Source organism: Bombina bombina, chromosome 10 (assembly GCF_027579735.1).
Source record: "Bombina bombina isolate aBomBom1 chromosome 10, aBomBom1.pri, whole genome shotgun sequence".
Lineage (NCBI taxonomy): Eukaryota > Metazoa > Chordata > Amphibia > Anura > Bombinatoridae > Bombina > Bombina bombina.
The window spans coordinates 17514669-17536202 of NC_069508.1; the positions used below are offsets into that span (position 1 = coordinate 17514669).

Genomic DNA, 21534 nt, shown 5'->3' on the forward strand with positions numbered 1-21534 from the left:
TGTGTATGTATTTGTCAGTCTCCTTTGTGTGTATATGTGTGTGTATGTGTTTGTCAGTCTCCTTTGTGTGTATATGTGTGTGTATGTATTTGTCAGTCTCCTTTGTGTGTATATGTGTGTGTATGTGTTTGTCAGTCTCCTTTGTGTGTATATGTGTGTGTATGTGTTTGTCAGTCTCCTTTGTGTGTATATGTGTGTGTATGTGTTTGTCAGTCTCCTTTGTGTGTATATGTGTGTGTATGTGTTTGTCAGTCTCCTTTGTGTGTATATGTGTGTGTATGTATTTGTCAGTCTCCTTTGTGTGTGTATTTGTGGTGAATGGCAGTCTCCTTTGTGTGTGTATTTGTGGTGAATGGCAGTCTCCTTTGTGTGTGTATATAAGTGTGAGCAAGTATGGGTAAATGACTGTTTATATGAATGTCTGAATGCATAGGTAAATGCATATATGAGTGTGGACATACATGGGTAAATTACTTTGTATATAAGTGTGTGTAGGTATGGGCAAATTATTGTATATATATATGAATGTCTACATGCATTGGTAAATGACTGCATGCACTGGTAAATAACTGTATGTGAATATGTACATGTATGGGTAAATAAGTGTGCATTTGAGTGTGTGCATGTATGGGTAAATGACTGCGTATATGAGTGTACATGCGTGGGTAAATGACTATGCATTTTAGTTTGTATGTGTGTGTATATGAGTGTATGTATATGTGCATTTGTCAGATGGGGCCTTGTGTTCATGTTTCGCCTAAGGCCTCACAAAGTCTAGAGTCGCTACTGCCAGACTGTTCACAGTGCATGAAACTCACATTCATACAAAGACACTTAGTATATTTATTAAAACATTTGGCAGTATAAGCCTTCCAACATTTACTATATTTTAAAGGTGAGAAGGTCAGATAGAGTGCTGGTGAAATAGGTGAAGTATTTTTGGGACATTTGGGAGCTCTTGAAGTATTTCATGAACGCAAAACTTTTCAGTCAGAGGAATTTTAGTCCAATTGTTGTTATATAATATAGTTTATTTGCCTCTTGTTACTGTTTTATGAGACTCAATTTTCTAAAATATACTTGTCACATGGCTTTGAGCTTTGTCTAAGAGGGAACCCACATTCAGTGTTAATTTTGATGGCAAATTTCGATTTAGTCTTAGTTTTAGTCTTTTGACTAAAATGCCATTTAAGTTTTAGTCGTATTTTAGTCATCTGAATTGTTTTAGTTTTAGTCTAGTTTTAGTCGACTGAATCTCCAGTAGATTTTAGTCGACTACAATCTTAGGGGTTTAGTTAAAGTGTAATGCATTATTTAAGCATTTCTCTATAATTTGCAAACTGATTACATACTCCAGGAGTAAACATAACACCTGTTATTATTTATGTTATTAAGGTTTAAACATGCAATACAGAAACAGATTTAGCCGTTGTGATAGGTAACATCTTTATTAAACTTAAAATGAAATAAAACCAAGTTTCATAAACAAACAGAAGTGCAACTTTAAAATATAAAAAAACAAACTGTAAACTGTATTGGCTGTATTGAACATATTACCCAATATAAAAACTTTAACAGTTCTCTGTTAATAATTAAAACAAGTATCAAGTAACTCAACACAACAAAAAGTTTCTGCAGCTAGCACAGGCACAGCATAACTTAAACTCATACTCGTGGGTTATGCTTATTTCTTTAGGAGGAATCAATTCAGGAATCAGTTCACAGATTCGAAAACTTTTCGGCAACAATATTAGCACTGCTCTAGAACTTCCAAAATCATTAGATACTCCTGGAGTAAAGGTTTATTAACCTGTTTTTATTTATGGTATTAAGGTTTGAACATGCCATACAGATTTAACAGATTTAACTGTTGTGGTATATAACAAGTCTTTATTTAGCTTAAAATGTAATAAAATTAAGTTTTGTAAATTTGACAAAAGAGCAGTAATTAGATATGGATTGATTATAACACTTTGCATAAAATGTTTTTTTGTCAGCAAATTTTGATTTAGTTTTAGTCATAGGGGCCCATTTATCAAGCTCCGTACGGACCTTGTGGACCCGTGTTTCTGGCGAGTCTTCAGACCCACCAGAAACACAAGTTATGAATAGTGATGTTGCGAATTGTTCACCGGCGAATAGTTCCCGGCGAACATAGCATGTTCGTGTTCGCCTCTGGGGCGAACATATGCGATGTTCGATCCGCCCCCTATTCGTCATCATTGAGTAAACTTTGACCCTGTACCTCACAGTCAGAATACACATTACAGCCAATCAGCAGCAGACCCTCCCTCCCAGACCCTCCCACCTCCTGGACAGCATCCATTTTAGATTCATTTGGAAGCTGCATTCTTAGTGAGAGGAGGGACAGTGTAGCTGCTGCTGATTTAATAGGGAAATCGATAGCTAGGCTAGTGTATTCAGTGTCCACTACAGTCCTGAAGGACTCATCTGATCTCTGCTGTAAGGACAGCACCCCAAAAAGCCCTTTTTAGGGCTAGAACATCAGTCTGCTTTTTTTTTTTTCCTGTGTAATCTAATTGCAGTTGCCTGCCTGCCAGCGTGTGTGTCAGGCTCACAGCGTATACTGTGCCCACTTGCCCAGTGCCACCACTCATATCTGGTGTAACAGTAGTGTACATTTAAAAAAAAAAAACTTTTTTGACTGTGAAATAATAGCAGACAGCTGCCAGTACCCAAGATGGCCACCAATAAGGCAGATGGGGAGGGTTAGAGAGCTGTTTTGGGGGGGATCAGGGAGGTTGGGGGCATGCTACACCACAGCATATGTAAATATGCTAAAAAAATTAATTTTTTTTTAAAACCTTTTATTTTAGTACTGGCAGACTTTCTGCCAGTACTTAAGATGGCGGGGACAATTGTGGGGTGGGGGAGGGAAGAGAGCTGTTTGGGAGGGATCAGGGGGTCTGATGTGTCAGGTGGGAGGCTGATCTCTACACTAAAGCTAAAATTAACCCTGCAAGCTCCCTACAAACTACCTAATTAACCCCTTCACTGCTAGCCATAACACACGTGTGATGCGCAGCAGCATTTAGCGGCCTTCTAATTACCAGAAAGCAACGCCAAAGTCATATATGTCTGCTATTTCTGAACAAAGGGGATCCCAGAGAAGCATTTACAACCATTTGTGCCATAATTGCACAAGCTGTTTGTAAATAATTTCAGTGAGAAACCTAAAATTGCGAAAAAATGTAAGTTTTTTTAAAATTTGATCGCATTTGGCGGTGAAATGGTGGCATGAAATATACCAAAATGGGCCTAGATCAATAATTTGGGTTGTCTACTACACTACACTTAAGCTAAAATTAACTCTACAAGCTCCCTACATGCTCCCTAATTAACCCCTTCACTACTGGGCATAAAACACGTGTGGTGCGCAGTGGCATTTAGCGGCCTTCTAATTACCAAAAAGCAACGCCAAAGCCATATAAGTCTGCTATTTCTGAACAAAGGGGATCCCAGAGAAGCATTTACAACCATTTATGCCATAATTGCATAAGTTGTTTGTAAATAATTTCTGTGAGAAACCTAAAGTTTGTGAAAAAGTGAACATTTTTTTTTTATTTGATCGCATTTGGCGGTGAAATGGTGGCATGAAATATACCAAAATGGGCCTAGATCAATACTTTGGGTTGTCTACTACACTACACTTAAGCTAAAATTAACTCTACAAGCTGCCTACATGCTCCCTAATTAACCCCTTCACTGCTGGGCTTAAAACACGTGTGGTGCGCAGTGGCATTTAGCAGCCTTCTAATTACCAAAAAGCAACGCCAAAGCCATATAAGTCTGCTATAATGGCATGTCTGGTTACACGTAACCCTTACACTACCTGATCGATACAACATCATACCTGATGTTTTAAAGCACGTTATTCCAAACAATTTAGGAATGTTAGGTGATTTATGCCCTTTATGGATTAAAACCAGACTCTGCATCAACTATGTAATTTTCCATGGGAGTTTTGCCATGGATCCCCCTCCGGCATGCCACAGTCCAGGTGTTAGTGCCCTTGAAACAACTTTTCCATCACTATTGTGGCCAGAAAGAGTCCCTGTGGGTTTTAAAATTCACCTGCCTATTGAAGTCTATGGCGGTTCGCCCGGTTCGCCGGTTCGCAAACTTTTGTGGAAGTTCGAGTTCTCCATTCGCAAACCCAAATTTTGAGGTTCGCGACATCACTAGTTATGAAGCAGCGGTCTAAAGACCGCTGCTCCATAACCCTGTCCGCCTGCTCTGAGCAGGCGGACAGGAATCACCGAAAATCAACCCGATCGAGTACGATCAGTTTGATTGACACCTCCCTGCTGGCAGCTGATTGGCCGCGAGTCAGCAGTGGGCGGCGTTGCACCAGCAGCTCTTGTGAGCTGCTGGTGCAATGTTAAATGCGGAGAGCGTATTGCTCTCCGCATTCAGTGAGGTCTTGCGGACCTGATCTGCACTGTCAGATCAGGTCTGCAAGACCTTTAATATATATGCCACATAGTCTTTTGACTAAAATGTCATTTTGATTTAGTTTTAGTCATAGAGGCCCATTTATCAAGCTCCGAATGGAGCTTGAGGGCCCGTGTTTTTAGTGAGCCTGAAGGCTCGCCAGAAACACCAGTGATGAAGCAGCGGTCTGAAGCTCTGAGCAGGCGGACAGAGATCGCCACAATTCAACCCGATCGAGTATGATCGGTTTGATTGACACCCCCCTACTGGCGGTTGGCCGCGAATCTGCAGGGGGCGGCGTTGCACCAGCAGCTTACAAGAGCTGCTTGTGCAATGCTGAATACGGAGAGCGTATTGCTCTCCTCTTTCAGCGATGTCTGTCGGACCTGATCCGCACTGTCGGATCAGGTCCGCCAGACCTTTGATAAATAGGCCTCATAATCTTTTGACTAAAATACCATTTTAGTTTTAGTCGTATTTTAGTCATAAGAATTTCTTTAGTTTTATACTCATTTTAGTCTAGTTTTAGTCGAAATTAACACTGCTCACATGACATGAAAGGCAGAAACAAAACTTAGGTTTTGCTATACTATAACGAATATTCCTATTGATCTTTGTTTTCTGCTAATCTGTTTATTGCGCTTCCTAGCTAGTGATGTATTATGGTGTGAGCAGCAATGACCAATTACATAAATAAGTCTGTATCACATATAAGTCTGTATCACATATAAGTCTCTATTACATATAAGTCTGTAACACATATAAGTCTGTATCACATATAAAAATCTGTATCACATATAGGTCTGTATCACATATAAGTCTGTATCACATATAAGTCGGTATTACATATAAGTCTGTATCACATATAAGTCTGTATCACATATAAGTCTGTATTACATATAAGTCTGTATCACATATAAGTCTGTATTACATATAAGTCTGTATCACATATAAGTCTGTATCACATATAAGTCTGTATTACATATAAGTCTGTATTACATATAAGTCTGTATTACATATAAGTCTGTATCACATATAAGTCTGTATCACATATAAGTCTGTATCACATATAAGTCTGTATTACATATAAGTCTGTATCACATATAAGTCTGTATTACATATAAGTCTGTATCACATATAAGTCTGTATCACATATAAGTCTGTATCACATATAAGTCTGTATTACATATAAGTCTGTATCACATATAAGTCGGTATTACATATAAGTCTGTATCACATATAAGTCTGTATCACATATAAGTCTGTATTACATATAAGTCTGTATCACATATAAGTCTGTATTACATATAAGTCTGTATCACATATAAGTCTGTATCACATATAAGTCTGTATTACATATAAGTCTGTATTACATATAAGTCTGTATTACATATAAGTCTGTATCACATATAAGTCTGTATCACATATAAGTCTGTATCACATATAAGTCTGTATCACATATAAGTCTGTATTACATATAAGTCTGTATCACATATAAGTCTGTATCACATATAAGTCTGTATTACATATAAGTCTGTATCACATATAAGTCTGTATCACATAGAAGTCTGTATAACATATAAGTCTGTATAACATATAAGTCTGTGTCACATATAAGTCTGTATTACATATAAGTCTGTATCACATATAAGTCTGTATCACATATAAGTCTGTATCACATATAAGTCTGTATCACATATAAGTCTGTATTACATATAAGTCTGTATCACATATAAGTCTGTATCACATATAAGTCTGTATTACATATAAGTCTGTATTACATATGTCTGTATCACATATAAGTCTGTATTACATATAAGTCTGTATAACATATAAGTCTGTATAACATATAAGTCTGTATCACATATAAGTCTGTATCACATATAAGTATGTATTACATATAAGTCTGTACCATCTGTATCACATATAAGTCTGTTTTACATATAAGTCTGTATTACATATAAGTCTGTATTACATGACTAGCTCTAGTGCATACACAATACATGACTAGCCTTGTGCATACACAATACATGACTAGCTCCAGTGCATACACAGTGCATGACTAGCTATAGTGCATACACATTACATGACTAGCTCTAGTGCATACACAGTACATTACTAGCTCTAGTGCATAAGTAATACATGACTAGCTCTAGTGCATACACAATACATGACTAGCTCTAGTGCATACATAATACATGACTAGCTCTAGTGCATATGTTATACATGACTAGCTCTAGACCATAAACAATACATGACTAGCTCAAGTGCATACACAATACATGACTAGCTCTAGTGCATACACAATACATGACTAGCCCTAGTGCTTACACAATACATGACTAGCTCTAGTGCATACACAATACATGACTAGCTCTAGTGCATACACAGCACATGACTAGCTTTAGTACATACGTAATACATGACTAGCTGTAGTGCATATGTAATAGATGACTAGCTCTAGTGCATACACAATAGATGACTAGCCCTAGTGCATACACAAAACATGACTAGCTCTAGTGCATACACAATACATGACTAGCTCTAGTGCATACACAGCACATGACTTGCTCTAGTGCATAAGTAATATATTACTAGCTCTAGTGCATAAGTAATACATGACTAGCTCTAGTGCATACACAATACATGACTTGCTCTAGTGCATACATAATACATAATTATCTCTAGTGCATACACAATACACGAATAGCTCTAGTGCATACGTAATACATGATTATCTCTAGTGCATACACAATACATGACTCGCTCTAGTGCATACACCATACATGACTAGCTCTAGTGCATACACAATACACGACTAGCTCCAGTGCATAAGTAATACATGACTAGATCTAGTGCATAAACAATACATGACTAGCTATAGTGCATAAGTAATACATGACTAGCTCTAGCACATACGTAATACATGACTAGCTCTAGTGCATACACAATTCATGATTATCTCTAGTGCATAAGTAATACATGACTAGCTTTAGTGTATACACTATAAACGACATGCTCTAGTGCATACGTAATACATGACTAGCTCTAGTGCATACTCAATACATGACTTGCTCTAGTTCATATGTAATACATGATTATCTCTAGTGCATACACAATACATGACTAGCTCTAGTGCATACACAATACATGACTAGCTCTAGTGCATACACAAAACATGACTAGCTCTAGTACATATGTTATACATGACTAGGTCTAGTGCATACACAATACATGACTAGCTCTAGTACATATGTTATACATGACTAGGTCTAGTGCATACACAATAAATGACTAGCTCTAGTGCATACGTAATACATGATTATCTCTAGTACATATACAATACATGACTAGCTCTAGTGCATACATAATACATGATTATCTCTAGTGCTTACACAATACACGACTAGCTCTAGTGCATATGTAATACATGACTAGCTCTAGTGCATACGCAATACATGACTAGCTCTAGTGCATACACAATACATGATTATCTCTAGTGTATACACAATACATGACTAGCTCTATTGCATACGCATTACATGACTAGCTCAAGTGCATACGTAATACATGACTAGCTCTAGTGCATACACAATACATGATTATCTCTAGTGCATACACAATACATGACTAGCTCAAGTGCATACGTAATACATGATTATCTCTAGTGCATACACAATACATGACTAGCTCTAGTGCATACGTAATATATGACTAGCTGTAGTGCATACGTAATAGATGACTAGGTCTAGTGCAAAAGTAATATATGACTAGCTCTAGTGCATACACAATACATGACTAGCCCTAGTGCATACACAAAACATGACTAGCTCTAGTGCATACACAATACATGACTAGCTCTAGTGCATACACAGCACATGACTAGCTCTAGTGCATACGTAATACATGACTTACTGTAGTGCATACATAATACATAATTATCTCTAGTGCATACACAATACATGACTTGCTCTAGTGCATACGTAATACATGACTAGCTCTAGTGCATACACAATACATGACTAGTTTTAGTGCATAAGTAATACATGACTAGCTCTAGTGTATACACTATACACAACTAGCTCTAGTGCATATGTAATATATGACTAGCTCTATTGCATACGTAATACAGACTAGCTGTAGTGCATACATAATACATGACTAGCTCTAGTGCATAAGTAATACATGACTAGCTCTAGTGCATACATAATACATGACTAGCTCTAGTGCATAAATTATACATGACTAGCTCTAGTGCATACTCAATACATGACTAGCCCTTGTGCATACACAAAACATGACTAGCTCTTGTGCATACACAACACATGACTAGCTCTAGTGCACACACAACACATGACTAGCTCTAGTGCATACATAATACATGACAGGCTGTAGTGCATACGTTATACATGATTATCTCTAGTGCATACACAATACATAACTAGCTCTCATGCATACGTAATACATGATTATTTCTAGTGCATACACAATACATGACTAGCTCTAGTGCATAAGTAATATATGACTAGCTCTAGTGCATAAGTAATACATGACTAGCTCTAGTGCATAGGTAATACATGACTTGCTCTAGAGCATACATAATACATAATTATCTCTAGTGCATACAAAATACATGAATAGCTCTAGTGCATACATAATACATGATTATCTCTAGTGCATACACAATACATGACTAGCTCTAGTGCATACACCATATATGACTAGCTCTAGTGCATACACAATACACGACAAGTTCCAGTGCATAAGTAATACATGACTAGATCTAGTGCATACACAATACATGACTAGCTCTAGTGCATATGTTATACATGATTATCTCTAGTGCATACACAATACATGACTAGCTCTAGCACATACGTAATACATGACTAGCTCTAGTGCATACACAATACATGACTAGCTTTAGTGCATAGGTAATACATTATTATCACTAATGCATACACAATACATGACTAGTTCTAGTACATAAGTAATACATTATTAGCTCTAGTGCATATGTAATACATTACTAGCTCTAGTGCATACACAATACATGACTATCTCTAGTGCATAAGTAATACATGACTAGCTCTAGTGTATACACTATACATGACTTGCTCTAGTGCATACATAATACATTATAATCTCTAGTGCATACACAATACATGACTAGCTCTAGTGCATACGCAATACATGACTAGCTCTAGTGCACACACAATACATGACTAGCTCTAGTGCATATGTTATACATGACTGGGTCTAGTGCATACACAATAAATGACTAGCTCTAGTGCATATGTAATACAAGATTATCTCTAGTGCATACACAATACATGACTAGCTCTAGTGCATACGTAATACATGACTAGCTCTAGTGCATATGCAATACATGACTAGCTCTAGTGCATACACAATACATGATTATCTCTAGTGTATAAACAATACATGACTAGCTCTATTGCATATGCATTAGATGACTAGCTCTAGTGCATAATACATGACTAGCTCTAGTGCATACACAATACATGATTATCTCTACTGCATACACAATACATGACTAGCTCGAGTGCATACGTAATACATGATTATCTCTAGTGCTTACATAATACATTATTATCTCTAGTGCATGCACAGTACATGACTAGCTCTAGTGCATACACAGTACATGACTAGCTCTAGTGCATACACAGTACATGGCTAGCTCTAGTGCATACACAGCACATGACTAGCTCTAGTGCATATGTAATACATGACTAGCTCTAGTGCATACACAATACATGGTTATCTCTAGTGCATACACAAAACATGACTAGCTTGAGTGCATACGTAATACATGACTAGCTCTAGTTCATATATGTAATACATGACTAGCTCTAGTGCATACACAATACATAATTATCTCTAGTGCATACACAATACATGACTAGATCTAGTGCTTATGTAATACATTATTATCTCTAGTGCATACACAATACATGACTAGCTCTAGTGCATATGTAATACATGATTATCTCTAGTGCATACACAATACATGACTAGCTCTAGTGCATATGTAATACAAGATTATCTCTAGTGCATACACAATACATGACTAGCTCTGGTGCATATGTAATACATGACTAGCTCTAGTGCATACACAATACATGATTATCTCTAGTGCAAACTCAATACATGACTAGCTGTAGTGCATACGTAATACATGACTAGCTCTAGTGCATACACAATACATGACTAGCTATAGTGCTTACATAATACATTATTATCTCTAGTGCATAAACAGTACATGATTAGCTCTAGTGCATACACAGTACATGACTAGCTATAGTGCATACACAATACATGACTAGCTCTAGAGCATACACAATACATGACTAGCTCTAGTGCATACACAATACATGACTAGCCCTAGTGCATACACAATACATGACTAGCCCTAGTGCATACACAATACATGACTAGCTCTAGTGCATACATAATACATGACTAGCTGTAGTGCATACATAATACATGACTAGCTCTAGTGCATAAGTAATACATGACTAGCTCTAGTGCATACACAATACATGACTAGCCCTAGTGCAAACACAAAACATGACTAGCTCTAGTGCATACACAATACATGACTAGCTCTAGTGCATACACAGCACATGACTAGCTCTAGTGCATACGTAATACATGACTATCTGTAGTGCATACGTAATACATGATTATCTCTAATGCATACACAATACATATATAGTGCATACACAGTATATGACTAGCTCTAGAGCATACACAATACATGACTAGCTCTAGTGCATACACAATACATGACTAGCCCTAGTGCATAAACAATACATGACTAGCCCTAGTGCATACACAATACATGACTAGCTCTAGTGCATACATAATACATGACTAGCTGTAGTGCATACGTAATACATGACTAGCTCTAGTGCATAAGTAATACATGACTAGCTCTAGTGCATACACAATACATGACTAGCCCTAGTGCAAACACAAAACATGACTAGCTCTAGTGCATACACAATACATGACTAGCTCTAGTGCATACACAGCACATGACTAGCTCTAGTGCATACATAATACATGACTATCTGTAGTGCATACATAATACATGATTATCTCTAATGCATACACAATACATGACTAGCTCTAGTGCATACGTAATACATGACTAGCTCTAGTTCATACACAATACATGACTAGCTCTAGTGCATAAGTAATACATGACTAGCTCTAGTGTATACACTGTACACAACTAGCTCTAGTGCATATGTAATACATGACTAGCTCTAGTGCATACGTAATACATGACTAGCTGTAGTGCATATGTAATACACAACTAGCTCTATTGCATAAGTAATACATGACTAGCTCTAGTGCATACACAATACATGACTAGCCATAGTGCATACACAAAACATGACTAGCTCTACTGCATACACAATACATTACTAGCTCTAGTGCATACACTATACATGACTAGCTCTAGTGCATACACAATACATGACTAGCTCTAGTGCATACACTAAACATTACTAGCTCTAGTGCATACACAATATATGACTAACTCTAGTGCATACATAATACATGATTATCTCTAGTGCATACTCAATACATGACTAGCTCTAGTGCATAAATAATACATGACTAGCTCTAGTGCATACACCATATATGACTAGCTCTAGTGCATACACAATACATGATTAGCTCTAGTGCATACACAATACATGACTAGCTCCAGTGCATACTTAATACATGACTAGCTCTAGTGCATATGTAATACGTGATTATCTCTAGTGCATACACAATATATGACTAGCTCTAGTGCATACATAATACATGATTATCTCTAGTGCATGCACAATACATGACTAGCTCTAGTGCATAAGTATTACATGACTAGCTCTAGTGCATACATAATACATGAATAGCTCTAGTGCATACACAATACATGGCTAGCTCTATTGCATAAGTAATACATGACTAGCTCTAGTGTATACACTATACATGACTAGCTCTAGAGCATACGTAATACATGACTAGCTCTAGTGCATACTCAATACATGACTTGCTCTAGTGCATATGTAATACATGACTAGCTCTAGTGCATACTCAGTGCATGACTAGCTTTAGTGCATACACAAAACATTACTAGCTCTAGTGCATACACTATACATGACTAGCTCTAGTGCATACACAATACATGACTAGCTCTAGTGCATACACAAAACATTACTAGCTCTAGTGCATACACAATATATGACTAACTCTAGTGCATACATAATACATGATTATCTCTAGTGCATACTCAATACATAACTAGCTCTAGTGCATAAATAATACATGGCTAGCTCTAGTGCATACACCATATATGACTAGCTCTAGTGCATACACAAAACATTACTAGCTCTAGTGCATACACAATATATGACTAACTCTAGTGCATACATAATACATGATTATCTCTAGTGCATACTCAATACATAACTAGCTCTAGTGCATAAATAATACATGGCTAGCTCTAGTGCATACACCATATATGACTAGCTCTAGTGCATACACAATACATGATTAGCTCTAGTGCATACACAATACATGACTAGCTCTAGTGCATACACAGCACATGACTAGCTCTAGTGCATACATAATACATGACTATCTGTAGTGCATACATAATACATGATTATCTCTAATGCATACACAATACATGACTAGCTCTAGTGCATACGTAATACATGACTAGCTCTAGTTCATACACAATACATGACTAGCTCTAGTGCATAAGTAATACATGACTAGCTCTAGTGTATACACTGTACACAACTAGCTCTAGTGCATATGTAATACATGACTAGCTCTAGTGCATACGTAATACATGACTAGCTGTAGTGCATATGTAATACACAACTAGCTCTATTGCATAAGTAATACATGACTAGCTCTAGTGCATACACAATACATGACTAGCCATAGTGCATACACAAAACATGACTAGCTCTACTGCATACACAATACATTACTAGCTCTAGTGCATACACTATACATGACTAGCTCTAGTGCATACACAATACATGACTAGCTCTAGTGCATACACTAAACATTACTAGCTCTAGTGCATACACAATATATGACTAACTCTAGTGCATACATAATACATGATTATCTCTAGTGCATACTCAATACATGACTAGCTCTAGTGCATAAATAATACATGACTAGCTCTAGTGCATACACCATATATGACTAGCTCTAGTGCATACACAATACATGATTAGCTCTAGTGCATACACAATACATGACTAGCTCCAGTGCATACTTAATACATGACTAGCTCTAGTGCATATGTAATACGTGATTATCTCTAGTGCATACACAATATATGACTAGCTCTAGTGCATACATAATACATGATTATCTCTAGTGCATGCACAATACATGACTAGCTCTAGTGCATAAGTATTACATGACTAGCTCTAGTGCATACATAATACATGAATAGCTCTAGTGCATACACAATACATGGCTAGCTCTATTGCATAAGTAATACATGACTAGCTCTAGTGTATACACTATACATGACTAGCTCTAGAGCATACGTAATACATGACTAGCTCTAGTGCATACTCAATACATGACTTGCTCTAGTGCATATGTAATACATGACTAGCTCTAGTGCATACTCAGTGCATGACTAGCTTTAGTGCATACACAAAACATTACTAGCTCTAGTGCATACACTATACATGACTAGCTCTAGTGCATACACAATACATGACTAGCTCTAGTGCATACACAAAACATTACTAGCTCTAGTGCATACACAATATATGACTAACTCTAGTGCATACATAATACATGATTATCTCTAGTGCATACTCAATACATAACTAGCTCTAGTGCATAAATAATACATGGCTAGCTCTAGTGCATACACCATATATGACTAGCTCTAGTGCATACACAATACATGATTAGCTCTAGTGCATACACAATAAATGACTAGCTCCAGTGCATACATAATACATGACTAGCTCTAGTGCATATGTAATACGTGATTATCTCTAGTGCATACACAATATATGACTAGCTCTAGTGCATACATAATACATGATTATCTCTAGTGCATACACAATACATGACTAGCTCTAGTGCATAAGTATTACATGACTAGCTCTAGTGCATACATAATACATGAATAGCTCTAGTGCATACACAATACATGACTAGCTCTAGTGCATAAGTAATACATGACTAGCTCTAGTGTATACACTATACATAACTAGCTCTAGAGCATACGTAATACATGACTAGCTCTAGTGCATACTCAATACATGACTTGCTCTAGTGCATATGTAATACATGACTAGCTCTAGTGCATACTCAGTGCATGACTAGCTTTAGTGCATATGCAATACATTACTAGATCTAGTGCATACGCAGTACATGACTAGCTTTAGTGCATACACAGTACATGACTAGCTCTAGTGCATATGCAGTACATGACTAGCTCTAGTGCATACACAATACATGACTAGCTCTAGTGCATACACAATACATGACTAGCTCTAGTGCATACGTAATACATGACTAGCTCTAGTGCATACACAATACATGACTAGCTCTAGTGCATATGCAGTACATGACTAGCTCTAGTGCATATATGAGAGTGCTCAGTGCTCGTTATCTTACTACTGGGTAAGTACTTACGTCTGCACACTGGTGTCTGTACCCATTGAGTATTTTCACAAACTGCTTCATCTCTCTTCTTTTGCAGTGCAAATCCTGAGTTGCATTCATATTGAACTTTTTCACCAGACAGGTACTCAGTCTTCACTTCATTTTTTATTTTTCCATTTGGAATAGGTTTTGGAGGATCACATTTAGTTGCTATAATAGAGAATACATGTTTTACACAAAATACCTTAATAAAATGTCTTTTTTTTGTTTTTGCACAATCTGTCCCTAGTGCTGGTGCAATTGGATTCCAAACAAATACATATTTTGATATCATATTTAACAAACCTTTATTTTATGTGTGTCCAAGAATAAAAAAGAGCACCTCTACTAATAGTGTGTGTCAAAATTCATGGCCATATATTTGTTTGAGACAACTTTAGTGGAGTGGGAAAAAAATCAGTTAGAATTCCCTATTCCTATACACCAGCATAATATGTTTAGCTTTGTTTGAGTCACATAATTCCCTGGCTCATTGAGTTTATATTAAACAATGCTCTGCCTTTCACTTCTCACATACAGTTTCTATATCCAGGCTTTTTAACTCATGGAATATTTAAAAAAAAAATTGCACACAGAAGGTACAACCAGGAAACAAGTTTGTTACGTTAGAGAATAAGTAAATCTTCAAATCATAAAAGTAGCCTCATTCCAGTATCAGACCGTAGTCATTGTGGATTACATGTTGTTACACTTTAGGCCAGACTACAAGTGGAGCGCTATTAATATCACAAGACTGTGCTAGGCTTAGCACACAAATTTATATTACAAGTCCATGGTAAAGAAAAATAACCAGAGAATGTTTAGTACCGCTGACATCCCATAAGTGCCCTATATTTTCAATGGATCTTGTGATGCCACTAAACATTTTTCATATTACAAGCACAACATATAACAGTGCTAGAAAACTAAGCAACTTGAGACTATGGGGCCGATTTATCAAGGGCCGAATGGCCCCTGATGCCCCTGTTTCTGTGCGTGCCTTCAGGCTCCCCAGAAACAGCAGTTATGAAGCAGTTGTCTTAAGACCGCTGCTCCTTAACTGGTCCGCCTGCTCTGAGTGGCGGACAGCAATCGACCCAATCAGATACAATTGGGTTGATTGACACCAATGAATCTGCAGGGGGTGGCATTGCACAAGCAGTTCACTACAACTCCTTGTGCAATGCTGAATGCCGACAGCGTATGCTGTCTGCATTCAGCAATGTCTGTCGGACATGATACGCTACAGTGTATCATATCGGACAGACATTGTAAATCGGCTCCTTGAAGTTAAGTGTTAGGGCTAGAATAAAAGTTTTACAAAACAAGTAAAACATATTAAAATAAAGTATTATTTACAGTATATATATATATATATATATATATATATATATATATATATATATATATATTTAAACAAAGAATATGAGTTAATTATTGAAATAATAATAAACAAACAAGAAATTGATTTTCTACTTTCATATGACACTATATACAAAAAAGTGCCTGGGAATCGTAAACTTGAATACGAATTGTCACAGATACCAGGCTGCTAAGGTTAAACCCCCCTCTACCTAGCCCCCTCACCTTTTTTCCCGGATTTTAACTTTTGGAAGCTTTCGCGATCTCCCGGACCGTTTTGTTCATTTTTGTTTTTTATATATTCTCACAGAAGGGCTGATCTCTGACCTCCTAGTCCCTCTCCGGCCACCCGGGCTCCAAGAACTACTGGCCGGCTGCGCCTCTGCGAATGCCGCTAACCTTCACACCAGGTGGCTCCAGTGGCCCATCACCCCAGAGCTCCATTCTTTTGGTGATTGGTAACCCCTAGGGAGGGCAAGATGTGGGGTGATTGCCGGAGGGGAGCTCCCTTGGGAACCGGGGGTTTCAGAACCCCCTATGACTCCTATTTCCCCTTGGCCTTCCCGGTGTATGTTTGATCACCCATAGCTCCGGGCCCCAGCCATGGATCACGTTGCTTTTTGGACTGTAGCATCTGGGGACTGATGGCTTTCTAATGACACCCTGGAAGTGCCACCGCTCCCCCGGATCAAACCGGGATAGTCACCACTGTACCGCTGGGACTCTATAAGACAATGGACACTATGGGGGGCACCAGCCTGCCTGGAGGTGCGGGAATGGCGGGAGATCTGGAGGCCTGATAAGGCTCCTTATAAAGATCAGTTTGTGTATAAAAATAGTGTGTTTTTCACAATAAAGTTGTTCTTTGTGTTTCACCTTAATGCTAGTCTGTCTAGTTATTTGGGTGGGCTCTGCTATAATCACTTTCTCCGCAACATATCAGCATGTTCCAGGTATAGGAAGGACCTTTGGTGGAGCTACCCAGTCAGGGTAGCTGGCATCCGTCACACTGGTGGCAGCAATGGGATGCTTCCATCTACCTGGAACATCTAAACCACCAACTGAAGCCTTCTTCGAATGGAGCAACCGTACGCTGGGCTCAGGAAGAGTACATTGCAAGACTTGTTGGAAGCCCGGGGGAAAGTTGCCAGCAACAAATCCAAGGTGGTCATCATAGCCGAACTCATGGAAAGCGATCGGGCTAGCGAGCCAGCTAGTGAAGCTCGTAGCAGCCGGGACAGCGAACGGCCCAGCGGTGTGTCAACCCAGGAGACCACGATGTCCCAACTCCAGACAGAGATCCAGTGGCAGCTGGACCTCAATGGGACTGCCCCACCCGAGGAGGTTTTCACTTAATAATAATCGCAGACGCCACCTGGGTCTGGGTGCTGGAGCTCCAAAAGTCTATGGGGGGAGCCATGCCAGCTCCTCTTGATCCTCCGCCCCAGCCAAAGAAGCTACCCCAAGAGGCTTTTCGTGCCTTCGAAGACAATGAGGAGGAGATCGACAGCTACCTCCAAGTATTCAAAACCCAGTGCGAGTTGCAGGGTGTCGCTACAGCTGACAGAGTCACCCTCTTGCTTGGAAAGCTGTCCGGATGGGCCCTGGAGGCTTTCAACACTGTGCCCCCAGGAGACCGAAAGAACTATGACCAGGTGAAGGAGCGCATCCTTGCCCAATATGGTCTCACGTTGGAGGTTCACCGGCTGAAGTTCTGGGAACTAAAAAGACAAGCGGGGCAGCCATTCACAGAGTGGACCCACCGGTTCACCTGGTCCGTCGACTCTTGGTTCACAGGCTGCTACATAACTACCCTATAAGAAGCCACCCAGCTCATTTTGTTGGAGCATTTCTACAACAACTCCCTGGTGAAGGTAAGGGACTGGGTCAAGGATTAAGGGGCCTACAACAGCTGACCAGGTGGCCATCCTGACTGATCAATACTTGGATGCCCGGCGCCAGACCACCCATGAGCCCCGGCCAGTGACCCACTCTGCTCCAGCCTCTGTCCCCCCCGGTGCCTACCTGGTACCCCCAGACCCAACTGGTCTGGGGACCCACATAAACTACTCCGCCCCAACTCCTGCTGTGCCCCCCAACCAGCTCCCCTGTGCGTCCACCACTGACTTCTCCCAGGACACATTGAGCGACCCGATCCTAGCCCCATACTTTAAACAAGTAGGGACTGACTCCAAGGGCCCTGGGGGTGAACATTTTGAGTGGGAGAGGGGGCTCCTGTATAGGATTTCTGAGAGGAAAAAGGGTCCAGTGCCCAAACGCCAGCTGGTGGTAACACAGAAGTATCGGTACAACCTGCTGTGGATAGGGCATGATATTCCCCTAGCAGGACATCTAGGGAAGGCTAAGACCCATCATCGACTGACCCAGACATTCTTTTGGCCAGGGGTTACAAATGATATCAGGTAGTATTGTAGGACCTGCGATGTGTGCCAGAGAATAGGAAAGACAGGGGACCACTCCAAAGCCTACTTACACCCCCTCCTCATCATTGACAAACCCTTCAGCAGGGTCACTGTAGATATTATTGGTCCATTACCCCATCCCAGCCCCTCTGGGAAAAAGTATATACTGACAGTGGTAGATTATGCCACCCAGTACCTGGAGGCGATCCCTCTGTCTAATGTTCAGGCAGAGACAGTGGCAGATGCACTGCTCCGGATATTTACCAGGGTAGGTTTTCCCAGGGAAGTGCTCTCCGATCAAGGAACTCAGTTCACGGCAGAGCTCACCCGGCAGCTATGGAAACTGTGCGGGATAAAACCCCTGCACAGTGTTCCATACCACCCTCAGACTAATGGGTTGTGTGAGAGGTTCCACGGGACCCTGAAGCAGTTGCTTAGGACATTCTTTGCCTCTCACAAAAACTGGGAAAGATACCTGCCGCACCTCCTGTTTGCATACCGAGAGGTGCCTCAGGAATCCACTGGGTTCTCCCCCTTTGAATTAGTGTATGGCCGGAAAATAAGGGGACCCCTAGACCTATTGAGAGCCCACTGAGAGGTGTCAGCAGGGGAGGAAGGACACTTCATTGTGGAGTACGTTCTAGAATTCAGGGACTGACTGAAGGACCTCGCTGATAGGGTGTGAGACAACCTTCAAGATGCTCAAGGTAGGCAGAAGTGGTGGTACGACTGGAATGCCCTTAACCAAACCCTAGCAGTGGGGCAGAAGGTCCTAGCCTTGAAGCCTGTCAAAACATACAAGCTACAGGCCTCCTGTCAGGGACCCTACTGAGTGGTAGAGCAGCTGAATGACACAACCTACCTGGTAGCTAAATGCTCAGATGACCGGGTCCGCCGGACCTTTCATGTGAACATGCTGAAGGCATACCAGGAGAGGGTCGAGGACATAGCCGCCATCTGTGCTGCGGCTATGGAGAACTCAGAGAGTCTTCCCATGCCAGAGATCCCAGAGTAAGATAAGGTGCCCCCAGGTGTAGAGGACATACAGCTGGACGAGAGAATAGGGGCTAGGCAGAAGGGAAAGTGCGACAAATGCTAGAGAACCGGCGAGACATGGCCTCCAGGATTATGCCAGGATTATGCCTGGTCCTACCTGGATGATATTGCGATCTACAGTGACACCTGGGAGGACCATCTGGTCCATCTAGTCATCGTTCTAGACCGCATCAGGGACACCGGTCTGACCCTGAAACCCGACAAATATACGATAGGACTCTCGGAGGTCCAGTACTTTGGACACCGGGCGGGCTGCAGAAAGCAGCAGTCGGAGCTGGCCAAGATTGAGGCATTTGAAAACTGGCCAACCCCCAAGACAAAGACCCAAGTCTTAGCTTTCCTAGGGACCACAGGGTACTACCACAAGTTTTTCCCCAACTACAGTGCCCTGGCCAAACCCCTGACTGACCTAACCCGAGTTCCCCACGACAGGTCCTGTGCCTGTGCCAGAATGTGAGGCTGCCTTCCAAAGCCTCAAGACAGCCTTGATTTCTGCCCCTGTCCTGGCTGCTCCTAAACCAACCAAACGTTTTTGTGTCCACATAGATGCCTCCATGTTAGGATTAGGAGCAGTACTAAGCCAGGTGGATGACGACGGCCAGGACCACCCCATAGCCTATATCAGCAGGAAGCTGTTGCCCAGGGAAGTAGGCTACGCAGTGGTGGAGAAAAAGTGCCTGGCCCTGGTGTGGGCCCTGAAAAACTTTCAATACAGGCCGGGAAAAAACAATGGAAATGCTGATGTACTTTCCCAGCAAACTGAATCAGAATAGCTCCCCGGACAGCCCCAGGCTGACCCATGAGTGGATCTAGCTGGGTCTGCTGGACTGGAAGGGGGGAGCTGTCATGGATACCAGGCTGCTAAGGTTAAACCTCCACCCCCCTCTACCTAGCCACCTCACATTTCTCCCAGATTTGAACTTTTGGGAGCTTTCGCAATCTCCCGGACGCTTGGTTTTGATCATTTTTGTGTTTTGTACATCCTCACAGAAGGGCTAATCTCTGACACCTAGTCCCTCTCCGGCCGGCCGGGCTCCTAGAACTACCGGCCGGTCGTGCCTCCACGGATGCCCGCTAACCTTTACACCAGGTCCCTCCAGCGGCCCTTCACCCCAGAGCTCCGTTCTTTTAATCTACTACACAGGAAGGTTTTGTGAATGGCTGGATTGATAGATCTATCAGGGATAGGTTTATAGTAAAACACCCAGTTCTCCCATCTGAATAAACCATGAGACCGACCAATAGTGTCTGCAAAAAATTAATTATTGCAAACGGCCATTTTTGTTTTGATTTCTTCTTACAACCTTTTGCCCTATATATGACATTGTATGTACTTGATTCAACAGCACTTATTAACCTGCTTCTATCTGATTTCAAAGTTGGAGAGGATTATTGGTTTGTGACGATGGACGTCACAAGTCTTTATACAATCACCAAATGTGGCAGGGATTGATGCTCTAGCAAGGACATTTGCACGATATCCCAATATTGGTCCAACTGCACAGTTTTTGCTGTA

At 40.4% G+C, this 21534-nt stretch overlaps 1 protein-coding gene across 1 annotated transcript in view; it reads right to left on the minus strand.

Moving 5' to 3' along the window:
• The window catches only part of LOC128641198 (uncharacterized), a 434766-nt gene that overhangs the window by 212326 nt on the left and 200906 nt on the right, over positions 1-21534 (minus strand). The window contains exon 9 of the mRNA XM_053693764.1: positions 15169-15348. Coding sequence (XP_053549739.1) covers positions 15169-15348 — 180 coding nt within the window. The remainder of the gene's footprint in view (positions 1-15168; positions 15349-21534) is intronic.